The sequence below is a fragment of the Chelon labrosus genome (genome assembly GCF_963514085.1).
Source record: "Chelon labrosus genome assembly, chromosome: 2".
Classification (NCBI taxonomy): Eukaryota; Metazoa; Chordata; class Actinopteri; order Mugiliformes; family Mugilidae; genus Chelon; species Chelon labrosus.
Window position 1 is genome coordinate 23,399,672 of NC_140338.1, and position 12,299 is coordinate 23,411,970.

General features: G+C 41.8%; 1 protein-coding gene across 1 annotated transcript; it reads left to right on the forward strand.

Moving 5' to 3' along the window:
• Positions 1–2,122: 2,122 nt before the first annotated feature.
• Positions 2,123–12,299, forward strand: LOC311499247 (uncharacterized protein). Its single transcript, XM_084560155.1, has 4 exons — positions 2,123–2,234; positions 5,287–5,390; positions 7,733–7,805; positions 11,093–12,299. The coding sequence occupies exons 1-4, from the start codon at positions 2,162–2,164 to the stop codon at positions 11,512–11,514; spliced, it is 672 nt and encodes a 223-aa protein (XP_084416281.1). The 5' UTR covers positions 2,123–2,161; the 3' UTR covers positions 11,515–12,299.

The following is a 12,299-nucleotide window of genomic DNA, read 5'->3' on the forward strand; positions in this document are numbered from 1 at the left end:
CTGATTTGTCACGAACAAAAGTGACAAAGTCATGCAGGAAATGGGACATTCCACTGATTCTACACATGAAAATCAATTTATGAGTCTTGGAGAAACAACATTAGAATTTACAATCCCAAAATAAAAACATCTGTTGATCAGCACTGGCTCTTAATAGGCAGATTTTACGGTTTTGCTGATGGCTCGGTGGCCTCTCTCTCAGATACATTATATCTCAAAAGCTAAGAGAGTGTTTCCAATCGGGGCCTCGAGGCTCTGGAACGACCTGAGGAAAACCGGTCAGTAACCTACTTTAAGTTCCCGCTTAATGCTACTAAAAACTAATACATTCCTCTGAGAGACTAAAGTTTTAATTTCCTCTGAATCGCTGTTTACTTCCTTTAAAATCAAAATGTTCCATTTTCCCCTCAGTGTATTTTTTCACATCATATTGTTTTCATATTTTTTTTTTTAAAAAACCTGATGATTAATGACTGTTTTAATTAAAGCCCTGAAGAACTTTGTAATGTGGATTTTGAATAACTCTCTAAATAAGTAAATCATTACAGTCAATCTATGTGAGCTCCAATCATACCACAGTGAAGGAGGGCAGTCTAGTTATGAGGAAAGGATACTGAAGATGCATTATGGGAAATGTAGGATAGTAGTAGTTTTTACGGCTTTACTCATACCACATAAAACATGTTTATCTGTTCTGTGATTCTTATCACTATACGCAAGTGCACTCTACAGTTATGTGTTAGTTTTATGTGTTTATGTTTGTTGTTGGCCAGTTTCTACTACAGTTTCTACAAATTGTGATGTCTTGACATCTGGGTCAGAACATCTCCAGGATCTCCTGCAGCTCTTATCATGGCTGCAGACCATGCATGACCTTTCATGCACACTTCATCACGGTTTGTTTTGTTTGGGGCTGTTTAGCTGCAGACCAGTCAGGGTGTCCATGCTGACCCCTGTTAAGTGGCAAAAGCTCCTACATTGGACTAGTGAGCACCAGAATTGGACCATGGAGTAATGGAAGAAGGTGGTCTGGTCTGATATATCAGGTTTTCTCTTATATCACGTGAATGGCCGGGTTCATGTGTAGTGTTTAGCTGTGGAACACATGGCACCATGAACTATGAGAAGGAGGCAAGCTGCTGGAGGCAGTGTCATGGTTTGGGCAATGTTCTTCTGGGAAACCTTGGGTCCTGACATTCATGGTAATGTTACCTTGACACGTACCACCTACCTAAGCACTGGAGCAGACTGTGTACACCCTTTCCCTGATGTCAGTGGCCTCTTTCAGCAGGATAATGCTCCCTGGCACAAAGCAACAATGGTTCAGGAATGGTTTGAGGAGCACAACAATGAGTTCAACGTGTTGACTTGGCCTCCAGATTCCCCAGGTCTCAGTTCAACCCTCCATCTGTGGGATGTGCGGGATAAACAAGTCTGATCCATTCAGGCCCCACCTCATAACTTGCATGACTTAAAGGATCCGCTGCTAACGCTTTGGTTCCAGATACCACAGCACACCTTCAGGGGTCTAGTGGAGTCCTTGCCTCGACGGGCCAGGATGGTTTTGGCGGCAAAAGGGAGATCATCACGATGTTAGGACAATGTTAGGTCATAATGTTATGGCTGATCAGTGTATATTTGATTTTTAAGACATTCTGACAAGAGAAGAGAAAAACTTCGTACAAACTGGGGCCTAACTTTGCTAATGGAAAGCCGTTTATTTACCTACCGGTGACTTTACATCTAGTTTTGGAGTCCAGCAGCACATCTCTGGTTTAGTGTGTATTATGCAACCAGCTGAGCCTTTCCCTGTGTGAGAGGTGTTTGTCCTTCACAGTCACAGTGAACAAGTAGTAGATGGTGATTTCCATTAAGGAAGGAAAAGACATAAACAGACATGGTAAAAAACAAAAACAAAAACAAAAAAACCCTAAAAATTATTTCTGCTAAAATATTCCAGAACAACTTCAGAATTCAAAACGCATTTTAAGTCATTCTATCTTCTCACCTGTAGGGGGCGTCCTAGTGGTGTCACCTATTGAAATGGGGAGTGTGCTCTTTCCCATCAGTGCTTGAGAGAAGCTGAGCTCTCAATCATTTATCGTTCAAGCCTGCAGGAAACACACGCACCGGTTCACCTGCCGCTGACAACCGAGCAAACATGTTCTGCAGACGGGCATGGCAGAGGGTCGCGCCGCTGGCACGGAGGGCTTTCAAACCGGCATCCAGGAACGGTGAGTCAGGATGTTCACTGGGACTTTCTGAAGTTAATTGGAGCAATTAATAAACGAATCAGCAGGATTTACATTTGCTGGGGCTAAGCAGAGTTATTACTTATTCATTTGTAAAAATCAGTATGTGCAGCGGTGACTTTTGTGAATTTTGAGAAAAAAAGTAAATGTTCCTTAAAGAGACGCTTTTTTTTTAGTCTGTCCATTGTAGCTGAAAAAAGGAGGCGTGTCCTACTTTGGGAACACACAGTCCTGCACTGACGTTATGAAAGAGCATCAGCACTAAAAACTAAAAGCTTGAGTTTAAGTGTTATGACAAATCTGCACCAGAATTGCATTGCATGTTTCAAACATAAATTGCACTCTTTTGTGCAGGAATCATTTAAAAGTGACTTTTTTGTGTGTCTTTGTTACACGTTGTTCCTGGAGTTTTTACAAGCACAGGCCTACACATCAGCTAGTTTCAGCCCCCCTGGGTTTGAGAATCATGTCCAAATTTTCATTTAGATAACAGACTATTTAGAGGCCACCGCTGGTCTGTTATTCTGAGGCATTTCACTTTGGAGAGTTTGCACTGAAGCTGATAGGGATTTGTTGTGTTTCTCTTTTCACGCGTGAATGCCTGCTCACACTGATCATCCTTTGCTTTGGGATCTGAGCACGTGGAATTCAGCCTGAGGGGAAGCTGCTGCTGCTGCCGCTGCTTTAATTTCCTGTTTAAAAAAGTGTAGTTAAATTCTGTCCAATGCTGCAGAGCAGAAAGATACAACTTTACAGCATATGTAGCTGATGTTAGAATGAAAGCAGATGCTGGAGGCCATTATCTGTACTTGGACAGACCCTATGTGGCCTATAGGCAGCACCTATACGCAGCAGTCAGGGCCACACCAGGCCTGTCCTGTTTGTCTTGCAGCTCTGCATGTTCTCCTCCCTCATTCTACCTTGCTGAGCACATGGCAGCTGGAAAGCGCCGTCCATGTCCATAGGCACATGTGTCAATGCCATCCTGTGTGTTGTTGCCTGACATGCATGTCCGTGTTTACAGGCTTGAACCTGGCTGTGGGGGATTAACTGATTACCTGTATAAATAACCTGTACTTGGCGTTGTCCCTGCATGGTGTTGCTGTGTCATAGGTATTAGAGCTGGAGGTAGGACTTACAGCTACACTGGCTCAGCATCCACAGCACCTCAATCCTCAGCTGTGTTGTGGTTTTCTCCACTAATATATTCCCCACAGAGTTAGCGTGTAGCTAGTATGCTGAGCTTTGATCAGCTGGTTCTGATCTGTATGAAATAACGTGTAATATCCAACACCGTCACCACCACCATGATGTTTCTTGTAAAGTTTAAAAGAAGCTAGTTGGTTGAAACGTCTTCAAAAAAAAAAAAAAGGGCTACACATTGATAGGACAAAGAAATATTATGATGGTTGATAGTCCACATTACAAATAAATATTAAAACTTGAAATACTGGAATTTTTGACCACTTGAAGGTGCAGGATAAAATTACAGCACCCTTATATCGTTTTCTTCTTTAATACTCTCTCTCTTTCAGCTCTTATTTCATCTCTTTTGCTGCCAAATTTTCCACAACATTCACCAACTGTTCGCCAACCTCTTGGGCTTGTACAGTTTGTTTGGCTAGAAACATATGTAAACGTTTGAGGGTGAAGTGAAGATGACTTTTACCCAATTATTGGTTCTTTTCAGCCTGGAAGCCAGACAAACTTCCCCGTTCAGACGTTTGTCTGTAGTCTCTCTGTTGGGAACTGATTATACTCCAGCATACATCTTCAAGGCCAATTAAATTTGGTCGTACAGTACACGTCATCTGAACACCATGGAGTTGAATTTGCTTACGACAAAATGGCTCTGATTGGTTGGATTATCCAATTGTATGCAATTTGTTTTTCTTCGTGTCAGTTGAAACAAGACACATGATGAAGTTGTGTTACTAAACTCATATTCTGATAAGACCTGAGTGTGGCTACATCGGGCTAGGTTCTTTTGTCAGTGAGAGAAAAGTTTCATCTAAGGGAGGGTGACACTTGCACACTTTAATTTTTATGAGATTAAAACTAGTCAAGCTCTGTTTTCATTCATTTTAAACACCCTTGACTGTATAAACCAATTTTGATCTTGACATATTCCGTGATTAGTTAAGTTATATCTGTATAAACATCACATATAAATTTCGAACTCCTGTGTCACTAAATAAGATGTCATTTGAAAAGTGACAGGGTGAGACGTGATTTGCCTGAACACACAAAGTAAAACGGAAAAGGAGCATGTTGTGCTGTACGTTGTGTTGTTTCAATACTTTAGATGGCTCGAGGAAACCACGTGCATGTACACACACACACACACACACACACACACACAAGTGTAAATCACGCTGTGTGAGTGATGATAGGAAGAGATTAGGCTGAGGCAGTGTTTAGGATGCAGGATGGTTTTATTTATGGCCTCTTCTGCATGCACCACTGGCAATCCTTTAAACGCCAGCAAATCTTTTTACAGCCAATCCACCAGCACAACAACAAAAGCCAGTCAAGAACCCTTTAACAGGGTCATCGTCTCTCCTGACACACGTGAAAAGAACCAAAGGACTAGTTTGCGTTAATTCAAGCCCAGTATATAATTTCTAAGTTGTTTGTTTTGATGCAAATTAGAGATCGTCAAGCAGGAAGCGTTTCAGTGTTCGTGTGTGGCAGGGATTTATTTTAAGGGACAATTCAGTGTTTAGCTTGGCCGCTGCTAAATCTTTCCATCTCCTCTGCTGCAAATGACCGGAGCAGTATTGTGTAACTGGATTAAAGGACGGAGACATGTTGACGCTGTCAGAATGCAGCGTTCTTTGTACAGAGTCGTACTCCTCATGGAGCTTTTGTTTTATTTTCATTACACAAAAAGTGATGTTCAACCAGTTGTGATTGTCAGCATACATAACTGTTCAGACTGGGCTTTTATGGGCATGAATAAATCTGAATCTCTCCCCAGTATATCTTGGTTTTTATTTTGATTTCCAAACTAAACCTGACACTCCTCCCTCAGCTGTTCCAGTGCGACACATGGCCTTTGCAGGGCTTCCTGGAGGCTCCACCAACATGACATACTTTGTTTTGTGCGGAGGAGGCCTCACTGCTGCAGTCGTCTATGTGAGTATCACGGATCAGCCTTTCTCCTTTAAACATATAGACTTCAAAGCCTGGTCATATTCAGATCAAATTTTAAGATATCACAGATGCGTCACACATATTTATCTAAAAACAAAGCCAAAACAAAGGTAACTGGACTTGTTCAGTTTGTTGAGGTGTGCGTGCTCTCTTTCCTGTGTTCATCAGGTCAGGACTCAGCAGTCCACCTGCACCTGGAGGACAAGGGGCTTTTAGCCAGAGATGAGTCTAATCATTTACGTTTCAAGTGTGCACCATCTAGAGATGTTCTAAATAAAAACTCAAGTCCAGCTGCCTTGGTTCTAGTTTTGTTTTTGGATATACCATATCCGAATCAGACAACATATGTGTAAAATTGAAGAACAATCTTGTTGAGGTGAATACATTTATGTTTTTTCGCGCACTACCTTTTTTGCAGATGACTGTATTCTGGATGCGTTTAGATCACAACTGATTAAAATGAAGCTTCGTAAATATATCTAATAACATACATATGTTTGGACATGGCTGAAGTCCGCTGTAGTGAGGAAGCTCATTTGTGGATGTCCATGACTTTCAGACTTCAGACAGTCTATACCTGAAAGTGATCCTGGACAAGACATTTTTGTATGTATTTGTTCAATAAGTTAAAGTTAAATAATCCCTATGCCTGTTATTAAGGTATGTGGATGCTGCACTTTAAGCCTGTATTCAATGATCCCTGCAACTATGGTTTGTTTTGATAAACAGCTAAAATAACTAAAATTGTGTCCATGTCCAAACATATGTGGACATAACTAGGTCCAGTTGTTTCCTGACACTTTTAATGTCAACTATGACAAATGGAAATAACTTTTCTTTGCAAAAATGTTCTGTTGAACAGAGGGCGTTATTTTTTTGGCATTTGTCCACACTTTTATTAAATGTTGTGTGCCAGGGAGAGGAGAGGACACAAAAGCAAGACACAGAAGGAGGCAGGTACAAAAAAGGCGACAAAGGAAAAAATGTTTATGAAACTAAATAAAAATATAATAAAATTCCAAAAACAGTCCAACTAAAGAAGTAATCCGAAGGAGAAGTAAGGGCATGGTAGAATCCACAAAGAACAATATAGGCCAAAGCATACAAAATCCAGGAGACACAACCACATAAATCAAACAGGGAAGAGCAAAGAAACAAAGAGGAACTGACAACAGACAAAGGGAGAGGAAACGCAATACACTGATCAGGCATAACATTATGACCTAACATTGTGTAGGTCTCCCTTATGCCTCCAAAACAGTTGTGACTCACCAGAGAATGGACATGAGTCTTCTGAGAGTGTCCTGTGGTGTCTGGCAACAGAATGTTGTTAGTGGAGGGCTTTGGGTTCTATGGGTTGAGGAGAGGGGCCTCTGTGGATCATCCCACAGATACCTGATCAGTTTAGGATCTAGTGAATTTGGAGGTCAGGTCAACACCTTGTGCTGTTTTTCATGTTTTTTGAGTTGTTCCTAAACTGTTTTTGTGTGTGTGTCTGTGTCAGGCTGCATCCTGCTGGGGATGCCTGCTGCCATCAAGGAGTGTCATTGCTATAGGGTGGGGGTGCCTGGTCTGGTCTAGGTGTGTGGTACACGTCTAAGTAACATCCACCTGAATGCCAGGTCCAGCAGAACAATGGATTGTCACAAGATGGTTAATGTTATTTACTTCTCCTGTCAGTGGTCATAATGTTGTGGTTGACCAGTGTATGCATATGTAGAACTAACTGAGAAGAAAGCCACAGGGGAGCAGCGTTCAGACAAACAACACAAGGCAAGAGAAATGAGTGTACTCACAAAGGCAGAAAGTAAACTAAAGTAAACTAATTTAAATGCAACGAGGTAACAGATTACAAAATAAAACAGGAAAGCAAGGAAACCAAACTGGATAACAAACTGTATCAATCTCAGTACCATGAATTACAAAGACATAGTTTTCCATTTAATTTTTTAATGTTTTTTATTAACCGATTCCAAATCACAAAATACTGCACTGCATTGATCCAGATAATGTGAAGCTTTGCTGTGTGGTTTAAACTGTGAGGCAGTTAACGTGCTTCCTGCAGACAGACTGGACTGCAGACATCACCGCAGCTCAGACACCAGAGGAGACAGAAGGTCCTTTGAGTTTTCTGACAAGCTGACACTTTCAGCGATTGTCTGGACACACTCGTTCATTGTTTGCTGTGGACTGTATTTCAGCTGTGTTGGTTCATGTTCGACAAAATGTCAGTGTGAGGTGACATTTTGTAATGGCGTTTTATGCTGTTATCACTGGTTGTGTGCTGGAATGTAATAAATGCATATCTGTCCCCTTTCTCTCAGGCCTACAAGACGGTCAATGGTGATACTGAGCGCTATGAGGACAGACTCGCCACCATGGGCTCCACCGCAAAAGGTCAGCTGCTCGCGTGCTAACAACAAACCTCACACTCAGCTCTGTGTTACCCATGTAGCTCGTTGAATAAACCAGAAATATAGAATTAAAGATATGTAATTCCGTGGCGGATTCTAGTTACAGAATTCACTATAAACTGTGGTACCTGGTTACTTTAAAGGGAAACTACCATTTTTTACAACCTGGACCTTATTTCTGGCATAAAATACGATCGTTTACTCACCTATATAACTTTGGTGTTATTTGGAGTTCTTCGGAAGATATTTAGATCCAGCGGAGCGCCGCGTATATCCATATAGTCGGAATGACTGGGGCACCGAAACGCAGCCTCTAAATAACGCATTATCTGCAGCGAAACTTGTTCATTTCACCAATGTTTTGTTATGATACGCTCAACGGGGAATAGCACTAGCGTATCATGACAAAATATTGGTGAAATGAACACGTTTCGCGGCAGATAATGCGTTATTTAGAGGCTGCGTTTCGGTGCCCCAGCCACTCCCACTATATGGATATACGTGGCGCTCCACTGGAGCTAAATATCTTTCAAAGTACTCCAAATAACACCAAAGTTATATGGGTGAGTAAACGAGCGTATAAGTCGCTGTGGCAGAATAAGTCGGACGTCTGTGTGACGCTTTGTAGCTCTTCCTAGCCTCCCAGCTAATAGTTGCTCTTCCTGTTTCCCTTTTTAAATGGCAAACACAGACTACCGCCACCTGTTGGCATGAAGAATTATTTCCTTTCAGTTGCAGAATACAGTATTTACCAGCTGGCCATTAGCTGTAGTCTTTGCGGTGTGTTCAAGTGCCACTTGATGGCACTTAGGTTTTGGGGTGTTTTGCTGCCGTTGACATCAACATGCAAGTCTAGTTTGTCTTTGTTTGTCTGTTTGTCTGTGTTTTGTGCTTGTGCTTACGATTTATCTTGTACCATAGACGGTCAACAGTCTACACACATGCTGCCTTCAAATTTCCTTGTTGTTTTTCTGACTTCATTAAATTTACTTATTGCCACGTATTTGCACACATACTAAAAAAATGTGTTACATTTACAATATACATTATGAAGAATACAGGGCGGCACAGTGGCGAGGTGGTTAGCACTGATGCCTCACAGCGAGAAGGTCACCGGCCTTTCTGTGTGGAGTTTGCATGTTCTCTCTGTGTCTGTGTGGCTTCTCTCCGGGTACTCCGGCTTCCTCCCACCATCCAGAGGTTAATTGGTGATTCTAAATTGGCCGTAGGTGTGATTGTGAGTGTGAATGGTTGTCTGTCTCTGTGTTAGCCCTGCGATAGACTGGAGACCTGTCCAGGGTGTACCCCCGCCTCTCGCCCGATGACAGCTGGGATAGGCTCCAGCAGACGCCCGCGACCCTTAACAGGACTAAGGGGGTATAGAAGATGAATGAATGAATGAATGAATTATGAAGAATATATAAAGTGTCTGGTAAAAAATCTGTCTTTAAGTAAAGAAGAAATGGGTTTAAATAGAAAAATAGCTGAGTAGATTGAGAATGAATTGTGCAGACTGCATAGACAAGGCTAGCTAAAATCAAAATATCAGTAACATTCAATAGATTTTCTTTGTGAATATTTTGGAAACATTCAATCTCAAACATCTGATGTTCTCGGAGCCATATTGTTGCTTGATATACACAAAATCTGTGCAGAGTATGGATGAATTAAATAGTCATGAGAGGGAGAGAAGGCAGAAATGAGAGCTCAGCGAGGGGGAAGCCAGAAGATCTGGGTGTGTTTCAGAGCTGATTCAGGCTACGCCACACAAACATGACACACGGTAGAACGATCACTCTCAATAGCTTAATCGTGCCTGTCTGATGTGATTTCTGTCTGCAGATCATTTGTCTGCTCAGCCCGGACAGCTCGTGGCTCTACGCCCAGTGCTGCTAACTAGTCTGTAAAGGGGATAAGCAGCTGGCTGTCACTGCTTCAGTTGCGTACATGCAGCCTGGAAGTGTTAATTTGTTCCGCGACAGAGAGCGTACCACTTCGGCCTTTAATCCTCTGATTATGTAATCAAGCAAAAGGAGAAAACATCTTGATGCACACAGGCTGTGATCACACAAAAATCACATTGTTCTGACACATTAATCTGAGTGCACATCACTGAGGATTATTATAGAGCTCGTTATGGTCACAGAGATGTTCTGATATGGGAACTGGAAACTGACCTTCATTTCTATATGAACATAACATGTTTTGAAATGTCAGATAAACATCAACAGGTTTTAATCTAGTATTTACATTTATTTAATATACATGACTCTGGTGAAAGTCTAACCCACAACCAATCACTTGTGTGGTGCTTTAAAGGTATGGGGTTGATACTGTATCTTAATCCTGACCTGTGAGAAGATGTTTTGGAAGGTTGTGTTACGACTTACCCTGTTAATTTTTTGCAAAAGGTAAAACTACAGGGTGAGCGTGACTAAAACAAGAAACTAAACAACTAACCAACACAACTTCTAACTTACTCATCAGATAAAAAAAGAAAAACGTAGGACACCATCTCTGTGCTCCCTTACCCCAAAACAAGAGAAAACTAATTTTGTTTGTCAGCTGCACGGTCTGGTCAGGACACAGGAAAAAAGGCAGAGCTATACCCACCTCTCCATAAAGGCCTTTTTTAAACTTTGAAGGCTTGCATAATGTTTTGTAATAGGTATTTAGTTCATTCATTTGTTTTCCAGGTTTGAAACCTTATAAATGGTTGTCTAAAAACTGCTGCACATATGTTAAAATGTAAAATGGTTTTTGAAAGCTTGAAACTTTTGTTTTGAAAGGGTGAAATTTTCCTTTGAAACTCTGAAGGATGTTTGCCGAGCTGACTTTACAACACCTACCTACTTCAGAGACTTTATGGGACAGTTACGAGCTTTCTTGTAAAAAAAAAAAAAAAAAAAACAGGAGGTGGAGGCATTTGCTGTGAATCTATTGGTTACTCTTTAGGTGAGACTGAAAACACTGGCTCCACCTGATTTTGCAGTTTCAGGTTATGGTATGATCTTGATCCTATAGAATGGAAGCCTACTATCCATTTGTTAAACAACAACCAGGTCTACATGCATTATCAAGGATCTATTACTTTTCACTAATGGTGCCTGTATCTGCAATTGGACCAAAGCTTTTGCTTGAAATCACAGCCGAACTGGGCCTGGAACTCTAAAAAACATCATGTTAGCTATTAAGTACAACAGCTGACTCTTTTCAAAGGTTGTATTTGTGTATTTCTGTCACTGACATCTCAATCTGTACGTCTTTCAGCCACGGCAGCACCAGATGCAGCAGCTCCTGCAGCTGAACCCGTCGCAATGGAGGTGGAAGCACCTGCTGCAGAGGCCGCCGTTGAGCTGGTCTCTGCTCCTGCAGAACCAGTAGCGGAGACGTCCGCCGAGCCTGTCGTTGAAGCCTCGCCTGAAGAAGAAGCAGCCGGTGCAGCCTCAGAAGTGATTGTTACTGAAGCTGCGGCACAGCCAGCCGTCACAGAAGATGCTGCTCCTCCTGCTGTGGCACTAGAGGAGGCTCCTGAAGCTGCTGTGGAAGTTGCCGCCACAGTGGAGACACTCACAGAGGCCCCTGCGGCAGAGAGCGCTGGTACGGCAGCAGTAGATGAAGTCCCTCCCTGTCCCCCCGCTGAGGCCGAGGCTGAGGCCGAGGTCACTCCTGCTGCAGAGGTGGCTTCATAAAGCTGTGATGAGTCAAAAGAGTTCACCTAGACAGAATGGCTAGGAGTTAGATGTGCTGCGCCCTACCTCCCTGGCCTCAAGAAAAAGGACTCTTGAACCCCTTTTTTGATACAGGGTTAAAACACACTTAGTTTTCACTTCTAGTCTGTTAATAAATACCATTTAGGGGTTCATCAGTCCAGTTTTTTTCAGGTACCTTCTTTCCCTTATCTCTCCCCAGTCTTCAGTAGTCTGTGTGATTGGAATCCGAATTCAACCAAATCCAAACTATGGCTTAGTTTATGACAGTAAGCAAAAGAGTGTGAAATGGAACTGAGTTTCTAACAAATGTTCGCTACAAAATAATATTTGAAGTGGCCTTAAAAAAAAGGACAGTCCTTCATATTGTTCCTTTACTTGTCTGAAAACATCAGAGTTGTTCAAACTTTACTCTCTGCCTCACTGTGAAGTGTGACCAAAAACCAGATAGCTCTTTTTTGGCAACTCCTCTCAGAGCAAACCATAGTTACAACGTCTTCCTCATCCACTTAATACAATGAACACGTTTCTGTGTTGTTACAGTTTATGTCCCAGACTTCTCTTAAACAGCCTTTTAGTATTTTTTGTGTGTTTAATACACGTCTGCTGTCTCTCTTCTAACTGTGAAACTTTACTCTCTGATAAAACACTGCAAGAAAACCTATTCTCTGTCTGGGCATTGAAACTTGTCATTAATACCGTTAATAACTGAAGCAATATCACATCACTGGATGTTAAAGTTTGGAGTGTTTCAATAAAGTTTAAGT

Excerpts from the sequence above, each read along its gene's own strand:
- LOC311499247 (XM_084560155.1), top strand. The coding sequence starts at position 2,162 with ATGTTCTGCAGACGGGCATGGCAGAGGGTCGCGCCGCTGGCACGGAGG. Across the intron at positions 5,391-7,732 it reads TCACTGCTGCAGTCGTCTAT|GCCTACAAGACGGTCAATGG; the intron begins GTGAGTATCACG and ends CCTTTCTCTCAG. Across the intron at positions 7,806-11,092 it reads CATGGGCTCCACCGCAAAAG|CCACGGCAGCACCAGATGCA; the intron begins GTCAGCTGCTCG and ends TACGTCTTTCAG.